Genomic DNA, 26926 nt, shown 5'->3' on the forward strand with positions numbered 1-26926 from the left:
TTTTGAAAATATATATATATAATATATAGTTTTGAAAACATGTATATATTATATGGTTTTTAAAACATTTTTGAAAACATATATATATATATAATATAGCTTTTGAAAATATTTTTGAAAATATATATATATACCCATGTTTATATTTCTTATATTTTGCAAATTGATCCCCTAACTTTCTATTTTTCTCTTGCAACCCATTTTTAGCATCAATTTGGTCTTTAAATTTTAATTCGTTCCTATTTGATCCTTTAATTTTTTTTATTTTTTCCTTTCGGAATAAATTTTTTCCTAAATTTTTTTATTCTTTTTTATTTTTATTTTTTCCCTTGAAATTTAACAATTTTCTATTCTTTTTATTATTTATTTAATATTTTATTTATTTCATTGAAAAGTTATTTTCTTCATGGTTTTTTATTTTTTTTCTTTAAACTTGGTTTTTAAAAAATCTTTCTTTATTTTTTTTATTTTTTATTTCATATTTTTTTATTTTTATTTTTGCATTCTAACTTTCTGTTTGACCTTTTTAAGAGGAATTCTAACCAATCAAAGGTAAGTAATTTGAATCGAGTTTTTTTTTCAAATTTTAATTTTTCGCAATTAAGACAACCAACAAATTAAATGGTATCGAAAGGGTAGTTCAAGGGTGCTAATCTTTCCTTGACTATAACCGACCCCGAATCCGACATATTTTTGGTAAAACGCAGATCAAGTAAGATGGTGTCCGATCAATCTAATATTTTTAAAATGATCGGTGGCGACTCTAACCTATTTATTCAAGTCGAAGCTCAATTCTAGACCCACCCGAAAGACGCATGCGACTATTATTATTATTCTTGAAGGATACTTCCATTTAAATCTTAAGAAAACAGGGATAATAACAACATGGTGAAACGTAGCACAGCAAGGTTGTTACAAAAATAAAGCACAACTTTTTCTACCAAGGTTCTGCATTACTTGTTTCAGTTCTGCAAGGACAATGTCTTGCGGATATGCTAATACTTTCATGATGATCAATCATTTTTATGCGACATTCTTAATAATAATATTTAAATTTATACCCTTTTAAAAAAATATTAAAATATCAACTGAATTTAAATTAAAATTCATGTAGAGTTCAATCAAAATATAAAGAAGCGTTTTTAATTTTCTGAATTGCCAAAAGTAGAATTTCAATTTCCAATTACATCTTTTTAGTCAAAGTCTTTTGTTTTTTTATACAATAACAATTTATTTAATCGATGAGAAAATATCAAAATGTATTAGTATTTTTTTTGTATACCAATTAAAATATATTTAAATTAAATTATGTTTAAATAGTTTTAGAATTCAAAAACTAGATTAAGTTTAAAGATAATCTGGTTGTTAGCCCAAACATACTTATAATCATCAACTAATAACAATTATTCAAATATATATTTTACATATTTGTAGTAGCGATTGCTTATAATTTTAAAATTTGTATCTAAACATTTATTTATTTATTTTGAAATTCCGAACGATTAAAATATATTAACTCAATTTAAAATGTTAATAAAAAAACTTAAAAAGTGTTAATACACTTAGTTACTCCATTAATTAAAAAAACATAGTTATTTCTTGTAATAACCATTAATAGCTTTGAGTGTGGGCAAAACATAATCAAGGTCAGGTGAGATTAGCTTAGGCTGACAGCAAAACTGGCACGTTAAGTGTGCTGCATTTTATGGGCAAAGTAACCGAAGCCGCGGCCAGTATAGGAATCGAAGAAACGACTTTCCTCTGTACTGCGCCATTGTTGTGTGCCTTCACGTTAAAGCATACAATGAGATGAAATCCTCAAATTACCCTTTAAATCGTATAACTGCTGCCAACTAACATTTATCAACTCTCGTCAGAAACGCTTCTCTACGATCTTCCTAATCCTAATCCTAATTCATACCTGCCATAGCTCTTAACTTTAATCACCATTATTTTGCAGGTCCAGTTTCTCCTTTACGGGTGAACCCAAAAAAAATATATTGATGCGTTGAAATAGAGCAGAGATGATAAAGAAGCCACAAAAGATCAGCATGTTTATAAAGAAGTGGTTGGAGCTTGATTGGCGTCTTCCTTAGTCATCGTTCCCCTTTCGCTTTTTTTCTTTTTTTCATTATCATCTACACATATAGCCTCTGTTGTCCCGCGTCATTCTTTTATCTTCGGCAAGAACTCATCGGATGTTAAAAGTTTGCGTCCCCATCTGGCCGGCGGTGACCCGTGGAAGATCGCGGTGTGTTTGGTTGGTGGAGCCAGGCGGTTCGAGCTGACGGGACCCTCCATTGTGGAGAAGGTTCTTAAACGGTATCACAATGCAGACCTTTTTTTGCACTGTCCCATGGACAAGAATGCCTTCAAGTTATCGCTTCTGAAAACCGCCCCACGGCTCGCCACTGTTCGGATATTTGAGCAGAAACCAGTGCCGGAGACGGAGGAGCAAGTTCGCGTCCTCACGGCGGCCAACTCCCCTAATGGCATCCAGGTGAAAACTGTTTACTTTATCTACCCAATCCTTTGGAAGGTTTCATGTATATATCTTTTAACAATAGTTTTATATAACTGTATATGGATTTCATTGAGCACTGATCCCTATCTGTCTTGTTTATGAGACTTTTCTAATATTCTAAGAATATGTAATCTAAAAGTCACGTTTCTCGTATGTAGGGTCTCCTACAGTATTTTAATTTGGTGGAGGGATGCATCACGATGATCGAATCACACCAAAAACAACACAACTTCACCTATGACTGGATCGTTCGCACCAGAGTAGACGGTTACTGGAGTGCACCGTTATATCCCAAAATTTTCGTGGCAGGTCGATACACCGTCCCTTCTGGCTCCGTCTACGGTGGCCTCAATGATCGCCTCGGTATCGGCGATTACTACACCTCCAAAGTTGCTCTCTCCCGACTTTCTCTCGTCCCCGAAATCGACAAGGCAGGGTATAGGCAACTAAACTCGGAATCTGCGTTCAAAGCCCAACTCACCTCCCTAAACATATCGTATATCGAGAATAGATTGCCGTTCTGCGTCGTGACGGATCGAACGTACGAGTTCCCGCCTGCCCATTTGGGTGTGCCGGTGGCGTCAATGTCGAGTATGGGTTCACTGAGTGGGGCCAAATGCAGGCCGTGCACTCCTGTTTGTAAAGACGGATGCGTGGCCGACGTAATGTCGTCGCTTGACAAGATGGAGCGGACCGACTGGAGTAACGGGACTCTCGAGCTATGCAATGCTGAAGGCGGGTGGGAGAAGGGATGGGAGAAGATTTTCGATAGAGTTGCAGGTGAAAAACTCGGTCAGGAGAGGAGACGAGTTAATGGTTTGAAGTTGGAGGAATGTGTTGGTGATTTTAGAGAAATGATGAAAAGGGCTGCCAAGTGGGAGGCACCAGCGCCGGAGGAGATTTGTGGATTGGGGTTGGGAATGGGAATGGGGACGAATCAAAATTGAATCTTTAAAATCTAAACTTTTTTTAGCTAGGGAGTATCTGATTTCGGAATTGTAAATTCTTTTTTTTTTTAATAATTTTAATAAAACTACAATTTTATTTTAATACTTAACACCACAGTAAAGGTCCTTCAATTACATCCTCCAAAACTAGCTAGTTTCAACATTGTGTAGAAAAGTCGCTTTAGATGTTTTCTCAAGGCAATCGTCTTAATTTTTCATAGTTTGGTAATCCAACATTTCAACTAACCTCTATCCACTATACCATGATAATCGATTTGCTTTAAATAATAAATTAAGGTGGCAAAAAGAGAAGGGCGTTAGTAGACGCAACGCAAATAAGTTTGATTTCATGTCAAAATTGGAGTGACAATGAAGTAGGAACGGTAGTTGAAAACCAACCGGTCAGTAAGTAACAAAGGTTGCAAGTTAGGGACTGGCAGTTCCCGAAACCAAACTATGGTGATGTCTCACTAAGACCTTCCGCATGGGCCACCAATGCCTGAAGTATTTGTCGATATTTGGTAGTTCACTTGTCGTTTCTTTTTCCCACACCACTCTTTCTGTCTTTCTTCAAATTAATATTTCCTTTTTTCCTGATTGTCTTATTTTTATTGTTGGGATTCATACCATATGCAAACCAACTTCCTTACCCCCCACCTAAATGAACATAGAATATAAATAAACCAACAAAGATAAATAAAGAAACATAAATAAATTAATTTTTTTATTATCTTATATTTGCAAATTAATTAAACGAACATAAACAAACGAACATAGAATGTCACTTTCTTTTGAATTAAGCAAAAATTCTAAAAAGAATATAAATAAACGAACATAAATATAAATTTAATTGAACAAAAGAGCATAAACGAATAAATTATTGAACATAAACGAACATAGACAAATGAATAAGCGCGTGTAAATGAACATTAACGAACGAATATAAACAAATGAATTGTCAAACGTTCACAAACGTAAATAAACGAACGAGCATTTTGTTCGTGTTCGTTCATTTAATTAAACAACAAAAAATCTTATTCATTTTCGTTCGTATAATAAATAAACAGACATAAACGAACTTCCCTCCAAACAGTTCGCTAAACATTCAATTCTTTTATAAGTTTAACCTTAACTGTTGCTTTTATTTTGTTTTAAAACTATAATTTAATTTTATTAATTTTTAACAGTGAATTATTAAAATGAAACTAAAAAATAACTTGAATAAAAAATAATTAGATTATTACAATATAATAAAAAATAATAGTTAAAATATTAAATGTATAATTTACCTTAAAATTAAATAAATCTGATTATATAGTCCCAAGCATCACCATTGCTTACGTTTCCGAGCAGCAGTTCCATTATTTCTTCTTTTTATTGGAAAATGGACTATTCGTTTGGATTGGGTCTTTCTCGACTGGTTATCTGTCAGTGGGTTCCTCATCTTGGTCTTTCGAACTTAGTCATGCATATTCGGTGACATTAGGGTAAACAAAATTTCATTCAATTTGAAAATTTAATTTTTTTTATTCAGTTTAATTCGAAAAAAATTATTTAAATTGACTTTAAATGGTAATTTTACAAACTCGAATAAATTTTAAGTTCGAATCAAGTTGTAAAATAAGATTCGAATAATTTGAAATATTTACATTTGTATCAAGTCACTTGAATTTGTATGATATATGTATATCACATATAAAAATATGAAAAAATATATATATACTATATATGGTCATAAAAACTATTAAGATTGTAATCAAGTAATATCATAATATTATAAATATTTACAATGAAATTTAAACAGAAACTCGAACATTCGACTCGAAAAAATTTCAAATCAACTTCAAGTTGTAAAATAAGAATTGAACTTAAATAACTCAAATTTGTTGACTCGACTTGATTGAACATATAATTATTGGTATCTGATCTATTGATCGACTAATCCAAATCGAGTGTTACAGTCTTGCAGAAGCTCATTACTGGGGCGACCCTCCCATCCTAATTTTCTCAATATACTAATGTCAAGATTTAAACCTTTGAATTTGTTTAAAAATTTTAATGTTTCGTCCCACTAAACGAATTAATTGTTAATTATTTATTATATTATTAATAACACTTACGGTCAATTTATATATATATATATATATATATATATATATATATATATATATATTTACAACCTTTTTTACAAACACTATTTACCAATTAATAAAGAAAATGAAGTTATCATTGGCATGTCAATGATGGCATATCATCAATCACATGGCTTGTGAGTTTTGGAAATTGGACCTTAACAATTTACTTTTATGTAATGTCACGTGGTTGCTAGCTGTTGAATTTTGATCATTCTGAGATAAAATGTTAAAGATGAAGGCTAATTTAAAAATACATGTCTTAAACCCTAATTAATGAAAAGATAATTTTAAATTATATATTAAATCAAGTACCGTTATTTATTTAGTTGCTTTAGTCTTAACTTCTGTTATAAAATCTCGTTAAGGGACACGTATTATAATTTTATAATTTTTTATTTTTTATTTTTTTAAATAAAAATATTATTATTTTTTTTAAAAACCCTAAACCTTTCTTTTCGCATCCCCTGCTCCCCTCCCATTCTCCCTCCTTCCATGGCCCAACGGCGGACCAAATGATCAGTTGTCATGGTTCGTGAAACGACCGATTATCATTATCGAATTTGAAGGATTGAGTATTTGGAATTTAGGGATTGAAAATTTAAATTTAGGTATTTGAGAATTTTGGGTTTTGAGACGATAGTAAGAGTTGTAACTGATCATTAGGTGGTCGGTAAAATATGGGTGGTCGGATATGACCGACGGTTGAAGTAAATGATATTATAATAAGAAATTTTAAGAGATTGAAGTTTATATATATATATATATATATATATATATATTAAAAAACTGGAACTTTTTAAAAATAAATTATTTTAATTTTTAATTTTTTTTTAAAAATTCTAAACTATCAAATTATGACACGTGGGAAAATTAACATCGTTGATGATCGGAACACTTAAATGGATAATATTTGTAATGTTATGCACCAGGATGAGTCAAAAAATAATTCAAACATTTATTTGATAATTTAGGTATTTTAACACTTAATTTAGTATTAAGCCTAAAATGATTTAGGTCTAATGTCAATAATGAATTACAAGGTGAAATATATGTGATAGTTAATGATTGTGCAAAGACCTCTGGTGGGAGAGCAGATATGCAGCAGGGAATCATGTCTGGCATATCTCTTGAATGTCGGTATGCCAATTAAAATACAAAAGAGAAGAAACCACACAGACCATTTTCAAAAACGTGTACTTATTTTTCCCTGACATTATTGTTTCTGATAAGATAACGTATAACTGCTTGCAGATACGCATTCATGCATTTCCATCCGTGAATAAGGGCTAATCAGACGATTTATCTGAATCGGAAGTTGAGAACCATGCACCATTTAGTTGACTTAAAAAGATCTCCATCGCTGTTTATAATTATTAAGTGTTACTCAGAGATTCTTAAGCTCCATATAATCCCTCTTGTACTGCGTGAAACATTATAGCTTAAATCTTCTTTAGTTGACTTCACATTACGGCTTAAATCTTAGTTATTTGCCTTGTTATTTACTTAAGCGGATTTACTTTTAACTATAACTAATATTTATTCGCGGATCCAGCTCACACTGTCACTCGTGCGTGCGCCTGAATTAGTGGTCCTCCCTTTATATATCCATAGAATTTTCAATTTACCTGTCAATTCACACAACCCCGTGTGAGACCCAAATTACAAACCACATGAAATAGACCCAAAAAAAATGGTTGGCGTTTTCAGGCGCTCGTTCTCTTTCCCAAACAAACCCCCTAATCGTCCATCTAAACCATCGGTCTCTCAACACTTGAGATCCATCTCTCCTCCATGCAGATCACACCCTTTGATTTCCCAACTCAAAGAGGAAATCCCGATAACCGAACCTCAGCTTGGCTTTGTGATGGTTTGAGCCGCCTAAAGGTCGCTCAGGATTCGCTCCACGATATCCTTCAGCTCCCACAGACCCAGGAGTTGTTAAGCCATAAGCGTGAATGGGTGGAGAAACTCCTCGAAGATTTCCTACGTTTTGTCGATGTTTATGGGATCTTCCAAACATCATTTCTCTCGCTCAAAGAAGAGCAACTAGCGGCGAAAGTGGCTCTAAGGAGAAAAGGCGGCTCGAGGATCGCTATCTGTTTGAAAAGTCGCAAGAAGTTGGCTAAAGAGATAGCTAAGCTCGTGTTCTCTATCCGATGCATCGGACGATACTCATTCCCTGCATCAGCTAAAGTGTCTATTGCGGATACTGAGCTGATCGGTGTTATCAACGATGTTATCCAAGTAACGGTTTCGGTTTCCGTGGGACTTTTCAATGGGATTTCAATGGCGTTTGCTTCTAAAAAATCGTCTTGGATCAAGTTGGCGCTGTCTAAGAAAGCCAACAAGGTTGAGGTTGAGGGAAGTATCAAAGAATTCGAACAAATCGGTGAAGCAAACGTGTGGAGTTTGACAAGGAAGGGAGACGATGAACAAGTGAAGATGGTATTGAAGAGAATGCAAGACTTGGAGAGAAGCATTGCTGATATCGAAAGTGATAGCGACAAAGCTTTTAGGAGTCTGATAAAAGCTAGGTTTTTGCTGCTAAATATTCTCACCAAGTAGACGTGTAATTTATCTTTTCATTCGTGTAAACCTGTCATGTTTTTTCCTCCAAATTTTAGATTAATGGTGTACATTCCTCATATTTTGTAAATTTTTGTTAGTATTTGTTTCGGCATCGTATAAAGAACTGTCTCATTATACAATTATAAAAAATACATTATTATTTAAGTTAAATAATTAATTATTAAAATTAATATATAATAATTAATATTTTGTCTTATCATTATTTATTATTCATTCCTTCATCATCCGTTTTGCTCAATATAATGCTGCATTGGAAATGAAATACGAGATGATAAATCTATACCATTGTGCAAATAATTGGAGCTGCTTTTGTTCCCTTCAACTTGCCTTGAGAAATTTTAGATTCTTCACCGCCACTGACAGTGGATTTCTGGTCAGAACTTAAGTTTCCCGGTAAAAGCAAAGTCTGAAGATCATACAAAAGACAAGACCTAATTGGACATCGGTGGCCCCTTAGTTTGTTGGTCTCGTAGATAATGCAAAAGATTTGACATTAATTCAGATATTCATGAACTGAAACATGTCTATTATATCCATTTCAATAATTGGAAATTTGATTTGTTTTCCATTACAAAAGCTGTTTACATGGTATCGAAAAGACATATACGATGTTTTGAGGGACCCATCATTTCATGTTTTGTAGGAATAAGGTTGTAATTGTAGTCATCATTGAAGAGGCGAGGGCGACAGTAATTTCTTGCTTAATAACTATATTTTTTTAAACTCAGAATACAAGTAAATAAATAAAATATTTCAATTTAAATATTTTAGTCATTCCACCCATTCAAGGGTATTTTAAACTTTTATTAAACAGTGACTAACATCTTACGTCATTTCGTAAAGTCTTATAGTTTTAGAGATCTTTTTAAATCATTATAAGATATTATTCACAATTAAAAATAATTCGATAATTTTTTCAATTCTTATTCGAATAATACAACATGCATACATACAAAACATCGAAAGCATCATATTAATGAAAAATATAAAACACTACTGAATCGAGAGATATTCACCTTAATTTCCTGAGTTCTAGTTTAACAACTTAAATTTTAAACTTCTAATTACTATGTTATATGCATGGAATGGGCAACTTTGGGTCCATAATAATTCTCTATTTTCTTTTATTTTTGTCCGAAGATTGCACCTCTTTTAATATTTATGTGATATTTTATATCATTTTATTATTTTGAGTGTGAATAATTGTTTTTACTTTTTAAATCATCCTAATATAAATTATTATCGTTATAAATTAGCTTAGGGCTATGAAATTTTGTTGCCGCCGTTTCGCTTTCACGTCTGTTGGATCAATATGGTATAACTTCCTTTCTCATGTTATATGACTTTTCGCATCAATACAAAATCTTTTTCATTGAAAAAAAGCTCACGTTACCTAAAAACCATATAAACTCCACTTAGTGACCAAAGAGGTGGACCTTCCTCACCCAATAAACCAAGCTTTGGGCTTCATTTTAGGCCTTTGGCTGAGGATGTAGGCCTGGTTTAATTTCAAGATCTTTTTTCTCAATAGCAATATTTTATACTTTATATTCTATATTTAAGATTATTTCTTTTAATAGAAATATTTTATGTTTAAATTTATTTTTTGAAAAAGAAATATAATATTTCTTACTACTGAATTCGACATTGATATTTTTGAAAAAGGGCAATAATACTGAATTTCCTTAAATGGGTTTAAAGCCGCTTAAGGCATGAAAGATTTCTAAGTTGAAACGAAGAAAAGTGAAAATAATTGAAGTGCTTTAATTCTTTTTAGGCCATATACATTATAAAAAGGGAAATTGAATTAAAAAGGAAAAGGACCACTAAATAATGCACCAAACATGGTACATAGTAAGCTCAAGTGGGACAGCCAGCTCCTCCCATGCCCATTGACATCGCTGCAAATTCAAAATAGTTTCCCTCTGATTGTGAGGCTCTAATCCCAGTGGCCCTTATTTCCATTTTCCAAGCTTCATGAATTAAGGAATATTACATTGCCGTATTTCCACTTTGAGTTTGCCTCGAACAGCATAATCATTCACTTTCATTTGTCGCTATAATTGCAATTTCCAATTATCCTAAATAATTTCTCGAATGAGACAATTTCTGATACCATTTAAGAGAAAAGGAGGAATTGCTGGGCAGTGACCCCTTACAGCAGTAAAGGTTAGGGGGTGTATTTTAAAACATGAAAAGACTAAAACATCATAGTTAGAGTTTATGAGGGACAAAAGCTATTTCCCTTCCCCAGACTTGAGCACTTAGGTTCTGAAAATGAATGGCACCTGCAATTGTTGCCTACTAATAGTCAGATGAGTGCAAGGATGAGGGGGAAGGGACCTTTTCTTGCCCTAATGTAGAGGTTAGACCTACATCTACAGTCAGGTGATAGCATGCAATGACACGTGAAAAGAACCTATCTTAAATAGCCTTTCATAGGAATTAGGGTCACGTAAAAAAGCTTGGGATGAAAATGAGGGCCATGCCCTCCACCCATTTCCCCACTTTCAAGAAAGATAGAAAAGAAAGAGATGGGTTAGTTAGGCAAGGGTTTTGTTAAGTTGTAGTTCCACATCCACTGGACTAAATCCCCATGATGGACATGGACTTGTTCCTTAGGTTGTGTTGTCAAAATCATCATCATAAAATGGACTTTTTCTATATGAGATTTAGATGATGCATTTGGTTTTATTTCTCTATGTATAATAATTGAACTAATTTCTTTAATTTTATACGATACATGGATCCAATTAAATCAAAAAACAAAAGTAAAAAGGTAACTATTCCTGACCAAGAATATACTAGTGTTACAATGGTAGAATATACGATATAACGAGGAGGGAAAAAGCAAGAAAGAGTAGTGAAAAACTGCAAATATTGAAAGCAGCAGGACCACTGGTGCAAGAATAGGAAAACATCAAAGATACGTTATGTTTATCCCGCCATTCTTTCCATTTGTATAAGACCCCACTCGACTGCATTTGTATAACCCCATTTTGTTTTTCTTCATTCTTCCTACCACACAGTAAAGATGCATCTTAAATGCTCCACAATATTGGAGAACAATTGGTAACGGCTGCCTCAGCCTCCTCCATTAATCTCCATTTTCATTTCTGCTTCCCAAGAGCCCTTGCCGTTACTTGAGAGAGAGAGACTTTATTAGGAAAAAGAAACTGAGACCTCCAAAATCTTCATCGTTCTTTTGGGTTCAAGTGATCGGTTTTAATGGGTTGCGTAACCTCGAAACTCGACCAGCTACCGGCGGTCTGTTTGTGCCGCGACCGCTGTAACTTCATCCAAGACGCTCTCCAGCAAAGCTACGCCCTTGCCGATGCACACATGGCATACATGCAGTCGCTCAAGACTCTGGGCCCAGCTCTCCACCATTTCTTCGATCAATGTCTCAAATCTTCGTCCGGCGATGACTCTACCGTCTCCATCGAGCAGCCGCCGAAGCTACGTTCGCCGCTGTCCTCACCTGACCATTCTTTTTCGAGTTCTAACTCAGATTCGCACATTCAATTCGATACTGATTCAGAAGAAGAAGAGTCGGGCGAAGATTTTAGTAAATATATTAACGAAATCCATATAAGTTATCTTAACCAGGGGTTCTTAACATTATATCCTTTGTCTAATCATGATTATCATGCTAATACGAACCAAAGCAGAGAAATCAGTGGCTCGGGCTGGAAAACACCTCCACCTCCGGCTCCGAGGAGCGCGGCTTGGGATTACTTGAACTTTTTTGATGAAATTTACGAGAGATACGAGTTGCCTTATTTTTCGAGCAAACCAGTGAAGGGAGAAGGAGCTGATGACCGTTTTGAAGCACAGGCATTAAAGCAAATTCACGGAGACGAGAAATCTACTACAGATTATACTGAAGAAAAAAGAGAAAATCCGAGCAGAGAAGCTGTTCCAGTAAAGAACGGTGATGCAGAGGTTGACAAGGTTCAAAACAAGGCTGCTACAGATGAACCCAGAAACCAAAGCGGTAAACAAAGTGTCTCTGAGGTAATCAAAGAATTACAGGCCCTGTTTGAGAAAGCTTCGGTGTCCGGAAATGAAGTTTTGGATATGCTTGACACTGGAAAATTTCGTTATCATCACAAAAAGTCTTTTTATCAAGGTATAGTTTCTAACATTCTCTGCCGGTTTGGCTACATAGTTTTTATGATTTCTTCAATTCAATGGTTCATTTAGGTCCTGCGAAGATATTTCATATGGTTACTTCAAATTCATCGGAAACAGAGTCCTCGCTGCCAAAAGAGAAGATTGATTCTATGGATAATGATGAGGTTTTTAGTTCACAGAATCTTTCATCTACTCTGAGGAAACTGTGTATGTGGGAGAAGAAGCTCCATGATGAAGTCAAGGTATGGTTAAAGAATCAAGATGCTTTTAAATTTTACTGTCTTTTCACCTTTTTCTTTTAGTTCGTGTTTGTGTTTCGAAAAGATGAACGACTCGGTAAATACTTAACCAAAGTTTATAAGCTTGATTTATACTTTAAAAGGTTTTGCTTTTCAGGCAGAATTGATATGTTTTATAGCACATATATATATTGATAACAGTGATCACAAAACTGCTATATTTTCATGTAATCTATGAAATTGATCTGTTTTCCACCAAATCGGCTGTTATATATATTTGGACACAAACTTACCCACTGGAAAGAGCCTTAGCCATAGGCTTGAATTGTTTGCGATCAACTCCGTACAGTTGAAATTTTAAACCTGAAGGGTACACACATCACTCATTTTGATTCGACAGAGACAGTTCCTGAAAGTACAGTGTTTCACAATGATTTAGGCAGCGCCTGTACAATGCTCTAAAATCCAAGTTTCAAGCATTATATTTTTTTTCATGCAGCTTATCCGACCCAGTTTTGGAATCCTTCACTGAAGTAAGACTGTTTAGAAACATAATATTATGATGAGCATGTTGGATTGTTGTCCAATATACTTCAGTTTTTCCTCCATCTTTAGCCTTATATCTACACAAGGTTGTGTTTTTAAGGATGCCCAGTCTCATTTAGTTATATATTTTGAAGGATGAGGAAAAGCTGCGTATAATTCATTCAAAGAAGCATAGCCAGATGAAAAGCATGGATCAGAAGGGCGCTGATGCTCACCGAGTTGACTCCACACGAACTTCGATTAGGGCCTTATCTACTAAAATGAGAGTTGCAGTTCAAGTTATTGACAACATAGCAATTACCATAAATAAGCTGATGGTTGAAGAGTTGTGGCCACACATCAATGAGCTGATTCACAGGTAAATTGTAACTCCAGTAAAATTAGTACATTACTCTGTTTTACATTATGCAACTCTCAGGGGTATTACAAGTAAGACTTAGAGAGTACATCACTGTTCAATTTTTCAACGTACCAAAGTTGTAGGAAAAAAGATAAAACAATTAGGTTTGGAGTGACTTGCATTTACAGTAGGAGGCTGTATCTTCCCTAGATACATTTTAACTGATTCATTTATCATAATACTTGAATTTTCAGACTAATTAGATGTAGATATTTCGGAACCTGGTTGGTATTTTGGGAATAAGTTTGCAGTCAACTATAACCAATAGATGGCCTGATAATAGAGATAATTTTGAGTTTGAAGAGAAGACTTGGATTCTCTGAAGCTTCACATGTTCGTTAGTTAAAAGTCCGGATTAGGGAAATCAATCTCATTGGAGAAAATCAAGAAAATTCTTGTGATTAGATGATTCTCGGACCTTGGTTTTTCTTTTTCTTTCATTTCTGAAGTGACAATAAGTTGCTTGGTTTTCTGAAGTTGGAAAGGTGGCTGATTGCAATTAACTTGTTTTAGATTGTGTGGAATGTGGAAGGTAATGCTAGAATGCCATAGCTGTCAGTACCAAAAGGTTATGGAAGCAAAATGTTTGGATATCATTAGTATGAATGAAAATCTTAACGACACTAATCTCGAAGTGGCAATGAAACTAAAGCTTGAGCTTCAAAACTGGATTCTTAGCTTCTCTAGTTGGATTGAAGCTCAGAGGGGCTATGTCAAAGCTTTGAATGGTTGGCTACATAGATGTCTCCTATATGAACCAGAGGAAATAACAGCAGACGGTGTTTCATCCTTCTCTTCTAGTGGATGCGGAGTACCCCCAGCGTTGGTGATGCTTAACCAGTGGTCGGAAGTCATGGATAGAGTGTCGGAGAAAGAGGTGGCTGAAGCTATGCATGGATTTTGGAAGAGCATAAACCAAATACTGGAACACCGTGATTCTAAACTGCAGCAAAGTATTATTGCTGATAAGGATATGGAAAGAAAAATAAAAGATTTGGAAAAAGAGGAGCAAAGAATGCAAGCTCGAGTGAAAAAGATGACACTGTGGGGGAGCAAAGAAAGTGTCGTTGTTCCACCAAGAGATACCAGCGACGCTTCTGCTAGTTTACAGTATGATCTAAAGCAGATTTTCATGACAATGGAAAAGCTTGCTTCTCAGAGCAGCCAAGCTTATGAGGAGCTTCCCCAATGCATTGAAAAGTGCTAGGGCATGGCCCCTCAAGATAACGCCTAATGTCCTTAATTCATTCGACAAGTATTTCATTATGGTTTTCGATAGGGGAGGTAATTATCCATAAGACCCCTGCCGATGACATCTCTCATATACTTATCTATTAAGAATTGTTTGATTGAAAACCTGTTTTAAGCAGCTGATTCTGATTGTTAGCCGACTAATTGCGTTTCCATTGCCGAAAGTCAAGGAACCGAATCGTAAAGTCATGGTCAGTTGGCATTTTCCCCTCAATTTGTCTTCGTCTTTTTTGACCAAGATAAGGTACTGAATTTTGGGGATGAGCATGCAAGATTTGGTTGAAAAAAAAAATTCATCCTTATCATTAGTCCCATTACCAGCTGCATGTTTATCCTTTAAAAAGCTGCTAAAAGAAATGTTTACATTGTTTTATATTTTACTAGTTTCATTCAAATATTTATGCGAAAAATATTTAAATTTTATATTAAAATAATTTTATTTATAAATTTCAATAGTTTAATTTATAATAAAAGTATAATTTAAAACTAATATAAAATGTGATTTAATATTTATTAAATTTTATCAATTATTTTTTTAATTTTTGATACGGTAATACTATTTTTTTTTTATAAAAAGCCGCTAGTTTTATTAAAAATATAAAAATATCCAGAATTACAATGAAGATTTATGAACATAATCGTAAACGTAAACTAAATTATAGTTAGGGCATTTTCCTATAATCTTTAACACAAAAACTAGCCACCTAGATCACACAAGGATCATAAAAGGAAAATATTAAAAAATCTAACCAATGCTCGAGTAAAATAAAGATACGAACAAATCTGTCTGTATCGGTAAAAAAACCACAAAAAGGGATGACACTACTAAAAGACCACCGAAAAATCGCAAATCAGAGTCAAGCAACGGGAGAAAACTATACACGAGCGCAAAACGTGTATCCAAATCAATACGAGGGTCCAAAGCAGGGAAGATCAACAAGATAACAAATATACGATATCTTGATCAGTCGTGGCAATGTCAAATCCAACCCTGTGATAAAAGTTAAACGAAAAAAAGGAAAAAAAACTGTAAGCTACCAAAAGGCAGAAAAAACATGCCAAAAAGACATAGATAAACGTGTCATAAATGCAGAAAACATATCACAAAAACATGATTATTCTTATTAAAAAATAAAGGAAAAAAGATAACTGTCGGGCGGAAACCAGTATCAAAACCGGTGCCACTACTGGTTAAACAAAATTAAAGAAGAAAAAGTTGAATTGATCAATATAATTGACACAAATTGTAAACAAGCAAAAAAAGGGAGAGGAGAAAGAAGAAATCGACTAGGTTTTTTTATAATACTATTTTTTAAACAATGTCAACCGGATTTTATTAATAATAAAAAGAATCAAAATTATAACGCATCAAAATATAGAGAAAATTTTAGAGATGATAATAACCAAAATACTCAAAGTAAAATCTTCAACTTAAAGATACGAAGAAAAATAAAACATTCAATTGAGAATGACGATCAACATCAAAACCCAATAACCTTCATAAAAAACCTCATTGTCTCTATTGAATAAAAGACTTTACGGAGTGATAAAAGAGTAATGAGCGAACCAAATAATCTGACATGCTGCTTTGGTACACAATTTTGATTATATCGGTAAACAACCTTTTACCAAAAGAGGGGATTTGACTATACACGATCATCGACAAACCAATCAGAAAATAAATGTCGAGATGGTTTTTGTGTGATAACCAAAACGACCTCAAAATGTATGCAAAAAACATATAAAAAACCATATGAATCGTGCCATAGTAGCAGAGCAAATGCGTGCCATAATAACAGAGGAAAAATGTGTCACAAGGACAAAGATTCTTATTCAAAATTAAAAAGACTCAAGAAAAAAGAAAAAGAAAATAAAAGACATAATAAGAAAAATAAGAGAACTAATAATCACTGGAGGTCGGCAACCAATATTAAAGTTGGTGTCGTTGTTACCTAAACAAAAATCAAAGAAAAAAAAGAAAACGACTAAAAAATATTTTAAAAATTAGGTTGAAAAAAAGGAGAGGCGTAATACTAATTTTTATATTGATGTGAAATGTATTTAAATATAAGATATTGTGTAATACTAGGCTATTAAAAATACTTATTTTGTAAATTTAATTTTAAAATATAAATCATAAATATTAAAACTAAAGATATATGATGTTATATATTTCATATACATTTTTAAAAGAAAAATGTAAATCTAATATAAATATTATAAAATATCCATCTATTCAGTATTTGCAAATTCCTGTGAATTGTATATTCAATACAAATACTCAATAATTTTTTTTAATAATAAATAAGATTTTAAAATCTAAACAATCCTAGTTTGTGTCCTCAAGGCCCACATATCTTCCTGAAACAAAGTAGCAATAGATAATGGCGGCTCCTGGAAGACGTAACCTACCAGATTGGTGTCATGCTAGCTTTGTTATGCTATCACCCAGCCTGTTTCTCTCTCGAGGAGCATACAAGAAGTTCACATCCCAGGTCCTTCCGACCAGCCGATGAATATAGTAGCATAGCTAGGAGCAAAACCTTCGTCGCGTGTCCCGGGCAAAAGCATCTATGGCTTGTTTATTATACGACTCAACACAAACCGACCTTAATCCCAGGTTCTAGGCAAGAGATAATCCTTCAAAAATCCCCCAAGGCCATCATCAGATTTGTGCGCTCCATCAGTATTAATTTAAACATATTATCCGGACCTTGCCAAAGTAGATAACGAGCCGAGCCACACTTGTGCAGTGTACTTGCGACCCTATCAAATTCGATGCTCAGACAGTAATAGTCCAATTTTTAAGTTGGATGATCTGATCAAGAATACTCTCTTCAAGCGCACAATGTCCTTCGAACAAAAGACGATTCTTCCACTTTCAAAGGCACCACAGAATTAACCTAAACATAATGTCCCAATCAGCAGTCTCTTTAGGAAAATAATCATGTTGACCAATATTCATTTCAACCCAGTTTTGCAACGATAGAGAAAGAAACTCTTGAAGCTTTTCTGGTCTAATTATCCTTCCCCACATAGATTTCGTCGCAGTACAATCTCGGAAGATATGTAAGATTCAACATGCGCTCCACAAATGATACAACTAGTATCCATCGTGTAACCCCTTCAGACTGATGCAGGTGACCCGATCCGATCTAGAGTGTTACATTAGGGCCACCGGAGCAACCCACCGTAAAAATCTCAGAAAAATTAAATTTTTTTATTAAAACATGTAAAGTCATAAAATCATTTATAAATAAAAAAAAGTAAATTTTACTAGTATTCAGAAATAAAACAAATTTCAGACTCATGTGAAATAAATTACAACCTACATGCCCTCTAATCACATGCACCGTACTACGCAAGCAATGTCGGTGGAACTCCCTTACTGAAGTCGATAGCTGCACTGATACAATACTTTTAACCTAAAATGGTGAATAACAGAGTGAGCTTTGGGAAGCTCAGTAATACAATACTACCAGATGATGCAACATGACATGCAGATCAATGGAAAGCCATAAAATTTCCTTATTTAAACAAACATATGCAAGTTTTCGGGATAAGCTTGGATTCCACTAGTAGTTCCTCGAGTAGAAGCCATGAAAATCTCAGTTCATCGGGAACATTCATAGTATCAAGTTTTCAGGAGATCGAATAGGATGTCTAGTGTGTTCCAACCAAAACTAGTTAGAAGATATAAATATTTTTAAAACAAAAATTGTTTATAACATATTTTCAAAACCATAGTAGAACCTCCAACCGAACACCAATATGCAGTTCCCCATAACTGCATTCATAAGGGCTTACCCTAAGCACATAGTAAAGTGAGCCAACCTAAGGCAATGCCTTGGGGCCTATAGGCCTACCCAAGGGTATCCTTAGGTCCGTAAGGATTTACCAGCTGGATCAGGGCTGTACCTCCATACTCCATAATCCTATCCATATAAAAATCCAGTAGAAATCACTTTTAACCGTATATCGTAATATCTGGATCGTGATCCAATCATATGTCATAACCGTGATAATGAAATAAACTGTATAACTGATCCCCACTTGTACACCATAAGTAATCCCATGATTAACCCAAGGGAGTGCCTTGGGGTCTGAGAGCCTACCCAAGGATTACCTTAGGTCCGTAAGGATTTATCAGCTTGATCAGAGCTGTACCTCTATACTCTAGTCTACCCAGATAATATCCTAATAAAACAATTCGAGTATAATCCGTGAAAACAGGAAACCATGGTTCAGAAACCAGTAAATTTCATGATTCCATAAATCAGGAACAATTCATATCTTTCAGTGAAAACAGGTAACCAGAGAACATATACCATGTAGTCATAGTTCATAAGCCAGTAAATCATTAAATTAGTGATTTTTCGAAATCACGTTTTAAAACAAGTAAAACATTTACATGTCACATAGAACACACTAGAGAATCCAATAATTTTTCAGAGGTACTTGATAGTTTATCAGCAACGGAAAACATGAAACTGATGTAATTTGATCAGATTACATTAACAAGGTCATATTGATAGTGATTGATTACTAATGGTTCTAATCAGACATTTAGAGTTGATACTTTACAATCCCGCTATGATTCAGGTGCATTAGGAAGGTGTTCAAGAACCTTTTATACAAAATAACTCTAGATTCAGATTTACTGAGAGTAATTCCATTACTCAACAATCAAAGGTATTCAAAATTACGAATTGAATTATCAGGATTTTAAGTCAAAATGAACCAAATGGGGTATTCAAGATCCTTTGCATCTGAGTTACTTGTGTGATCAGTTATGACCGGAGTGATTTGGGCTAATAAGAGAGAAGTGAAGGTTCATGACATTTACAATCTGTTTCGATCTATAGGATTATCGAAATAACTCGAGTTGAACAACTCCCAGAACTAATGCACTTCGACTAGTCAATTCATTGCCCTTCCAGGATAATCCCCCTTTAATACCAGAAAATTCTTATCCATAGTTCATCTTCAGGATCATCACTGAATATATCTTAAGGAGATGAACAAATATTCCAATGGTTTTTACTTCATTCCCACACTACAACACTATCAAGAAAGGCTGACATACTTGATTCGGGGTTTACAACCCATGGGGACAGTATATCATGTGAGCTTATCAGTGTTTCCAGACCTATCCAAGTCACTCACCTAGTCCTAAGTCATTGAGGTTACTTAGATCATTTAGTATTTGAAGTTGATTTATTCTTTTCAGAGCTGAAAGTATTATTTATTATAGGGCTTAGACGTTCCTTGAGTCATTTTACACTTTAGGGCATTTTGGTCATTTTACCTTTTAAGCATATCATCATAATCCCGCTCAATTCTGTCAGTGGCATACTTTCGATACATTAGGCTTGAATGCAATCTAGTTCCTTTAGCGTTCAGGGTATTTTGATCATTGATGGTTATTATTATAGTTATTACGAAGCTCGAGAACATTTCAGCAATTCCTTTAAATTCAATCATTTGCAGTTTCTAAGATAATTAGTCAAATATGTCATTTCAGAGTTTTCTTCCACCATCCAAAGAAGTCTTGGTCATTTTTCCATTACAAGGATATTTTTGTAATTTTATCTCATGGTGTTCTTTTCGGTAATTTCATATCCAGTTAGACCCGATATTTAACCTTTTAAGAGAATTTAACAAACTTCATGTATCTTGAAGCCGATTCATTTATTATTGGATCACTGAACTTATAATTATTTTCGATTGATCTTCCAATTTCTCTTTATCGAGCCGTCTGAGTCTTATACTGTTTTCTGTCCTTATTCCAAATTTACGTATGAGTCCACTGATAATTAAATACATCTAATGTATCAATTAATTCTATTCATGCAATTACCATCCATCAATGAGTTCGAGAAGCATACAAAAGGTAGTAGAGTATTACCTCGATTTTCGTGCCATACCGATCGACCATTTAAACTCCATTCGATTTCCCTCGAAATTGAATTCAACGTTCCATAATTCCTCGGATACAAAGCAATCGAATTTACGTCAGAAACTGAACTGAATTGAAAAAACTTGAATCCGAGATAAAACATGGAAAAACGGCTTACAGGGTGCGAATTTGGAAAAACAGACTTTGAAATCGAATTCAGGACGTCGAAAAATATAAAATAGGGATTTTTAAAAAATTTAACTTTTTTGGTCAAAGTCAACGGGTTGACTCGGATGAGTTGACTCAGACCGAGTTGACTCGAAAGGGTTGACTCAGTGACTGGATCGGGCAGGCAGGTCAAGTCGGGCAGGTGGGTCAGGTCGAGTCGACCCAATTCCAGAAATCTCCTTGGAGCGTGGACAAGCCCCACGTGCACTGTCGGCGCGTAGAGGCGCTTGACACCGATAACGAGGTCAATTTGCCCGGCCGATTACTCCCTGCTCAACTATACACCTCAATTATTCGAAACCAAATCAAAATTCCAACCAAATGCAAGCCAAAATCACTTAAATTAAATCTCAAACACTCACCTATATGGCGGTCAGCGATGACGCGCCGTCGAGGAGCAAACCCGACTGGGTTTTGACCAGAATTTTTGAGGGGAAGATGTTGGTGGTAGCGATGAGGTGAGATCGTCGCCGGATTGGTTGGAATCGACTATGTTTTATGGCGAAAAGAGTGGTTTTTGTCAAAATTTTCCGTCCAAAATTACGGCAAACGACGTCGTTATCCGGTGCAAGGGGGCTCGGGTTTTGGTCGCCGGTTGGTGGGGTGTTGATTGGTGTCATTGGAGAGCTCCAATGGTGGCCGGATGGCTACATAATTGGTCGGTAAATAGGGTCAATAGGGAAGTTAATTTTGGGGGTAAATTTGGGGGGGGGGGAACTAGACTGATTGGGAAAGGAGATTATAAATTCACTTAAAAATGACTACCAATTTCAGAAATTTATAATTTGACCCTTAAATTAAGGTGTTACACATCGTCATGTGTCTACGTCATCTCTCTTCATTTGATAATAACTTATAAAGGAGTCGTATAAGCAATTTAATCCGTGGAAGTCTTCGATAAGACTTAAGAGGTGACCACGAAGAGGATTGGGCAGTATACCCAATCTCGCAACGATGCCTAGTATAGGCGCTCTTCGCCGTGAAACAATTATGCGAATCCCATTTCCAAATTGGCATGTCGATGCCCCCATCCTCAGCCGGAGCCTTTATTGCAGCAATGTGATAAAGAACCGTGCACGGAAGAAGAGATTCTAATAAATTCCACCTCCATTCCATGTTTTCCGCCAAGTCACGAACACAGAAGATTGTTTGCCACCACTTCAGGGTCGCTGCACTAGTCTTTTAGCGCACCCAATTCCGCTATCTAAATATCGTTCCAAAAATCTACAATCGAACCATCCCTTAAACTCCAAATTAGTCCTGCCCTTACATCATTCCAAACCAAAGTCAAACTCAACCAGTCTCGAACTGCCTGAGCGAGTAATAGAATTTGGCACGATATCCATAATCTTGTACTTGAATTTTAAAACACGAGCTGTGATGTCTCTCTAAAATAAGATGGAAGGCAATTTTCATAAGAAAAGCTATTTTTTAGCCCTAAGCCACCATTTGTAATCGGCTCGCACATCCCTTCCCAACGGACAAGGTGCACATTCCGTTTCTCATCGGAACCACCCCAGATAAATCTTTAGATAAACCGTTCGATCTCCTTACAAACACTTTTAGGAAGGTAACATGTTTGCATGGCATATGATGGTAAAGCTGAAAGAACAGACATTGCTAAAGTCACTTGCCCTACAAAAGAAAAATGTCGTGTTTGTCAACCTGAGAGTCTATCATGAACTTTCTGAACAATATATTGATATGTTGATTTAGTGACCCGTTATGCAACAATGAGACTTCTAAATACTTACCAAGGTGCTCAACACAAGTGTACTGAAAACCATTACTAACATCAATTTTTACATGTTTAGGGACATTCTTCGAAAAACATATAGTCGTTTTGGCGGTAGTAAACTGGAGGCCCGACCTATGGCAGAAATTCTAAAAAACCCGTAGAATTATGCCAAGTTGCTCCAAAGTTGCTTCGGCAAAAAACAACAAATCATCCGCAAAGAAAAGATGTGCTAGTTGTGGTCAATTCCGAGAGAGTAGAATTGGTCTCCAATCGTTAGACATCGCCTTACTCTGAATTGCCTCTGATAAACTCTCCATACAAATAATGAAAAGATATAGAGATAAAGGATCTCTTTGCCGAATGCCACGTGAAGGTTTGAAAGCTTCCGTTTTCCCACCATTCCACAATATTTGAGTTGTTATTGTTGTGACACTACTCATGGTTAGTTTTCGTAGGTCACTAGGAATGCCAATATCCATAAGAGTATCTTCAGTAAAACTCCATTCAAGGCGATCATATGCCTTATCGAGATCAGCCTTGACTACCATTCACACTCTCCATCCTTTCTTTCACTTCATCGAGTGAATGACTTCCTGAGCAATGATTATATTATCCGAGATGCTACAGCCAGGAACGAAACTTGTTCGACTTTTAGAGACCCAGTCAGGAAGGAAATGTTTCAAAATCACCTTTTATATAGTCTTAAAAAGAATAGTGCACAGATTAATCGATCTGAATTGAGAGAGATTTTCTGGTGAGCTAAATTTTGGGACGAGTACAAGCAGTGTACAATTAATTTCCTCCGGAATCTTTCCTTCCACAAAGCAACTACGAACAAACTGATAGACTGAGCACCCAATAATATCCCAATTTTTTTTATAGAAGAAAGCGTGTAACCCATCATAACCCGAAGCTTTTGAAGGATTCATAGCGGACACAGTCTTTTTAACTTCTTCCATAACCACTTCTTGCGGCAACACTTGAATATTCTCCAAATTCAGAGGGAAATAACCCCACACGTGATAGGTATAATCCCATCACTTGTACTAGAGAACAACTTTGTGAAAAAATCAACAGCCACACGACGTAACACAACCTGATCAGAGCACCAATCTCCATTTACAAGGCGTAACGAATAAATAGTATTCACCCGACGTCAATGCTTAGCAAAAGCATGGTAGAACTTAGTGTTCCAGTTACTGTGCAGGAACTAATTACATCTGGACTTCTGAAACCACAAACTCTCCTCATAATGAAGAACACTTTCGAGCTCAATTTTCAGGCGATTCTCGAGATTGATTAGAGATGCAGACTCACGTTGGGCTAATACACTATCAATCCCTTGAATTCTCGCAATCAACTGATTTTTTCGCTTGCCAATTTTGCCAAATTCATTCCTATTCCAATCCAAAAGTCTCGCCTGAATGTGTTTTATATTATCCACGATTGAATTCACAGATGACCACCAATCATGAATCATAGTTTTAAACGTACGATGGTTCTGCCAAGCAAAGACGAATCGAAAAGGAGTAGCGCCGTGCATATGATCCTATGGACAAAGCTGTAGAAGAACCTGTCTATGATCGAAACCAATTCTCACAATATGGGAAGCAAAAGAGTTTAGAAACTGAGTCAACCAAGCATCATTAGCTAAGAACCTGTCAATCCTTTGGCGAAGGTAACTACGCACCCAAATAAACCAAGGCCCATCAAAGCGGATATCTACAAGCGCCTGATCAATGACAAAATTGTTAAAATCCTGGTTGATTCCCATTCTACTTACGACACCACCTGATCTATCCTCAGTACGAAGAATAGCATTAAAGTCACCACCAACTAACCAAGGCACACTATCACCCGGGTTGAGCATTCTCAATTTATCCCGAATAGACTTCCTAATGTTTGCATTTGGGCTAGCATACACGAAAGTGATATAGATTACCCTATGAATTTGATCGAACTGCACAATAGTATGAATATACTGATTCGAAATACGAATAACCTAAACATTAATAGGTTGCTGCCAAAGAAGCCAAATTCCCCCAAAAACCTTGAGCCTCAACACAGAAAGAATTTGTAAAACCAAACTTTTTAATAACCCCATTAGCTCGACTTCCACTGATCCGAGGCTCCATAAGAGTCACAAGAGGAGGGCTGTGGGCTTTCTCAAACATATTAAAACAATGATTAAAACCATAGCTACCAGCACCCTGAAAGTTCCATATCATGCAATTAAACATAAAGAAAAATCAAGAGCGACTTACCCTAACCATGGGACTCTCATCATGTTGTAGAATAATCGGCGATTAACTTTCTGTAATGATCAAATCAATTAGATTGGACGTCGACTGAACCCATTCGAAAAGTAAAGGTCTCGCCGTAGTTTTGTAATTCTGAAGTTTTTTTTTTTTTTTTTTTTTAATTTTCAAAGCTTCCACCCCCCCCCCCATCCCCTACTCCTGTCAATCTTGATCGGTCTACTTCTTTCCTTAATCGAAGCTCTATGCTGCCTTGCTGCATCCAAACCCAGAGTTTTAATAGCGATCACCGCTGTCTAGTTTGGATTAATCTACACAGGTTAAATCGTTACTAGTGAGTCGATTAGAATCGTTGAATCGTTTGAATCGGACCGGTTGAAAATCGAAAAAAATTAAAAAAACCGAAAAAAATCGTCAATTTTTTTTTAAATTAAACCAAACGACGTCGTTTGTTAAACGAGCCAAATCAAACTCGAGTATTGCTGAGTTCGACTCGAACTTGAAAACTTTAAAAGTAAGCTTAATTCGACTCAAACTCACGAGCTAAAAATTATCAAATTCAACTTGTCAACACACATTTTTCGTCCTACTATATTCAAACTCCTAAAAATAGGATAGAATTTTAGGATTCAAACTCCTAAAAATAGGATAAAATTTTGCTAGGATTCAAACTCCTAAAAATATGATGATAGAGTTCTACTATTATTTAAATTCCTAAAGATAGGATCCACAAGCACTATAAATAGCCATTGTAACTCACCATTGTAAGACACGATTTACACACAAAACATAGAGGAAAGAACGAGAAGATACAAAGGCAAAACTATTGTAAAGGATTCGAAAAGGAAATAAAAGGTAGCATTTTCTTTTTTCTTTCTTTTGCATGTGCATGTTATTTTTCTTGAGATTTGGTTCGAATAACCCAAAACGTGGGTTGTGCCGATGACCAAAATGGGTGGGGTTTCGAAGTTTCGAACCTAGATCTACCCCGAGGCTTATTTTAAAAACCGGTTTGATTTTCGGTTAAAGGAGGGGAAGAGCTTTTTAAAAATCTATATTAGTCTCTTTATTTATTATATGGATATTTTATTCATTTATTTTTATTATTCATGTTATTATTATTATATGTATATATATATATTAAATTATTTTCATTTGATTTTTACTATATTTTATTATTATTATATATATATTTCTTTAATATTTTACTTATAAGTCTAATATTACTATATATATATTGTAATTATCTTTATCTAGTCGTATATATCTTATACTTTTAATAGTTTATTTATATACATATTATTAAATATATATATTCTTAATTATTTTTATTTGATTATTTATTTGTTTATGTAATATATCTTATAATTTTATATTATTATTATTTTTTATTATTTTCGTTTTTTTATTCATTATTATTATATTATTATTTTTAAAAAAAAAACCTTGTGTCTTTATTATTATTATTAAACATTATATTATATACTACTAACTAGAGGGTCCATTTTTTGTCTTATTTCTTACTAAAGCCCCCACTTTCGGTGAATTGAGAGGGTATCTTTTCTATTTTTAAGTATTTGGTGTACATATAGCTTATTATATAGCTTATATATTTATATATATATATATATATATATATATATATATATATATATATATATATATATATATATCCTTTTTACAATATTACTATATACAATTATTACTTTACTATTTTTTTTTATCTTACTTATTTATTTTATTTTTCCCTTGTATCTTATTTGTTTTCTTTACCTTGTTTATCTAACACATTTCTCGATTTTTTTTCAAATCAATCAAGGGTAAGTAATTAGGATCGAAACTTTACCTTTTAATTTAACTTGTCATTTTTCTTAATTAAGACAACTGGAAATTACGTAGTACCGAAAGGGCGGTTCAAGGGTGCTAATCCTTCCTTGACCGTAACCGACTCCCGAGCCCGACATATTTCTCGTAAGACGCAGATCAGGTAAGAAATAGGGTATCCGATCAACCCATTTATTTTTAAATAAATGAT

General features: G+C 34.7%; 4 protein-coding genes across 4 annotated transcripts; 3 read left to right on the plus strand and 1 right to left on the minus strand.

Moving 5' to 3' along the window:
• The first annotated feature begins 1705 nt into the window (after positions 1–1705).
• Positions 1706–3497, plus strand: LOC120214429. The gene is made up of 3 exons (XM_039212324.1): positions 1706–1763; positions 2151–2500; positions 2683–3497. Exons 1-3 carry the CDS (start codon positions 1706–1708, stop codon positions 3469–3471), a joined length of 1197 nt encoding a protein of 398 aa, XP_039068255.1. The 3' UTR covers positions 3472–3497.
• A 3900-nt stretch (positions 3498–7397) lies between these two features.
• Positions 7398–8171, plus strand: LOC120214430. Its single transcript, XM_039212325.1, has one exon. The coding sequence runs from the start codon at positions 7398–7400 to the stop codon at positions 8169–8171; it is 774 nt and encodes a 257-aa protein (XP_039068256.1).
• Positions 8172–11311: 3140 nt separating this feature from the next.
• Positions 11312–15035, plus strand: LOC120214443 (protein ALTERED PHOSPHATE STARVATION RESPONSE 1-like). Its single transcript, XM_039212335.1, has 4 exons — positions 11312–12327; positions 12402–12574; positions 13252–13475; positions 14031–15035. The coding sequence occupies exons 1-4, from the start codon at positions 11424–11426 to the stop codon at positions 14722–14724; spliced, it is 1995 nt and encodes a 664-aa protein (XP_039068266.1). The 5' UTR covers positions 11312–11423; the 3' UTR covers positions 14725–15035.
• An 8808-nt stretch (positions 15036–23843) lies between these two features.
• Positions 23844–24906, minus strand: LOC120214431. Its single transcript, XM_039212327.1, has 4 exons — positions 24898–24906; positions 24733–24843; positions 24207–24593; positions 23844–24053 (listed from the first exon to the last, which is right to left on the minus strand). Exons 1-4 carry the CDS (start codon positions 24904–24906, stop codon positions 23844–23846), a joined length of 717 nt encoding a protein of 238 aa, XP_039068258.1.
• Between the last annotated feature and the right edge of the window lie 2020 nt (positions 24907–26926).

The sequence above is a fragment of the Hibiscus syriacus genome, unplaced genomic scaffold (genome assembly GCF_006381635.1).
Source record: "Hibiscus syriacus cultivar Baekdansim isolate YM2019G1 unplaced genomic scaffold, ASM638163v2 tig00110063_pilon, whole genome shotgun sequence".
NCBI classification, from domain to species: domain Eukaryota; kingdom Viridiplantae; phylum Streptophyta; class Magnoliopsida; order Malvales; family Malvaceae; genus Hibiscus; species Hibiscus syriacus.

Bases quoted from the DNA above. Each gene is read 5' to 3' on its own strand.
- LOC120214431 (XM_039212327.1), bottom strand. The intron at 24,594-24,732 runs GTTATTAAAAAG...ACTATTGTGCAG, and splicing joins GTGGAAGTCGAGCTAATGGG to TTCGATCAAATTCATAGGGT. The intron at 24,054-24,206 runs GTTCTTCTACAG...AAACACATTCAG, and splicing joins TTGGTTTCGATCATAGACAG to GCGAGACTTTTGGATTGGAA.
- LOC120214429 (XM_039212324.1), top strand. From the start codon at position 1,706: ATGGGCAAAGTAACCGAAGCCGCGGCCAGTATAGGAATCGAAGAAACG. The intron at 1,764-2,150 runs GTACTGCGCCAT...CTACACATATAG, and splicing joins CGAAGAAACGACTTTCCTCT to CCTCTGTTGTCCCGCGTCAT. The intron at 2,501-2,682 runs GTGAAAACTGTT...TCTCGTATGTAG, and splicing joins ACTCCCCTAATGGCATCCAG to GGTCTCCTACAGTATTTTAA.
- LOC120214443 (XM_039212335.1), top strand. From the start codon at position 11,424: ATGGGTTGCGTAACCTCGAAACTCGACCAGCTACCGGCGGTCTGTTTG. The intron at 12,328-12,401 runs GTATAGTTTCTA...TGGTTCATTTAG, and splicing joins CAAAAAGTCTTTTTATCAAG to GTCCTGCGAAGATATTTCAT. The intron at 12,575-13,251 runs GTATGGTTAAAG...TATATTTTGAAG, and splicing joins AGCTCCATGATGAAGTCAAG to GATGAGGAAAAGCTGCGTAT.
- LOC120214430 (XM_039212325.1), top strand. From the start codon at position 7,398: ATGCAGATCACACCCTTTGATTTCCCAACTCAAAGAGGAAATCCCGAT.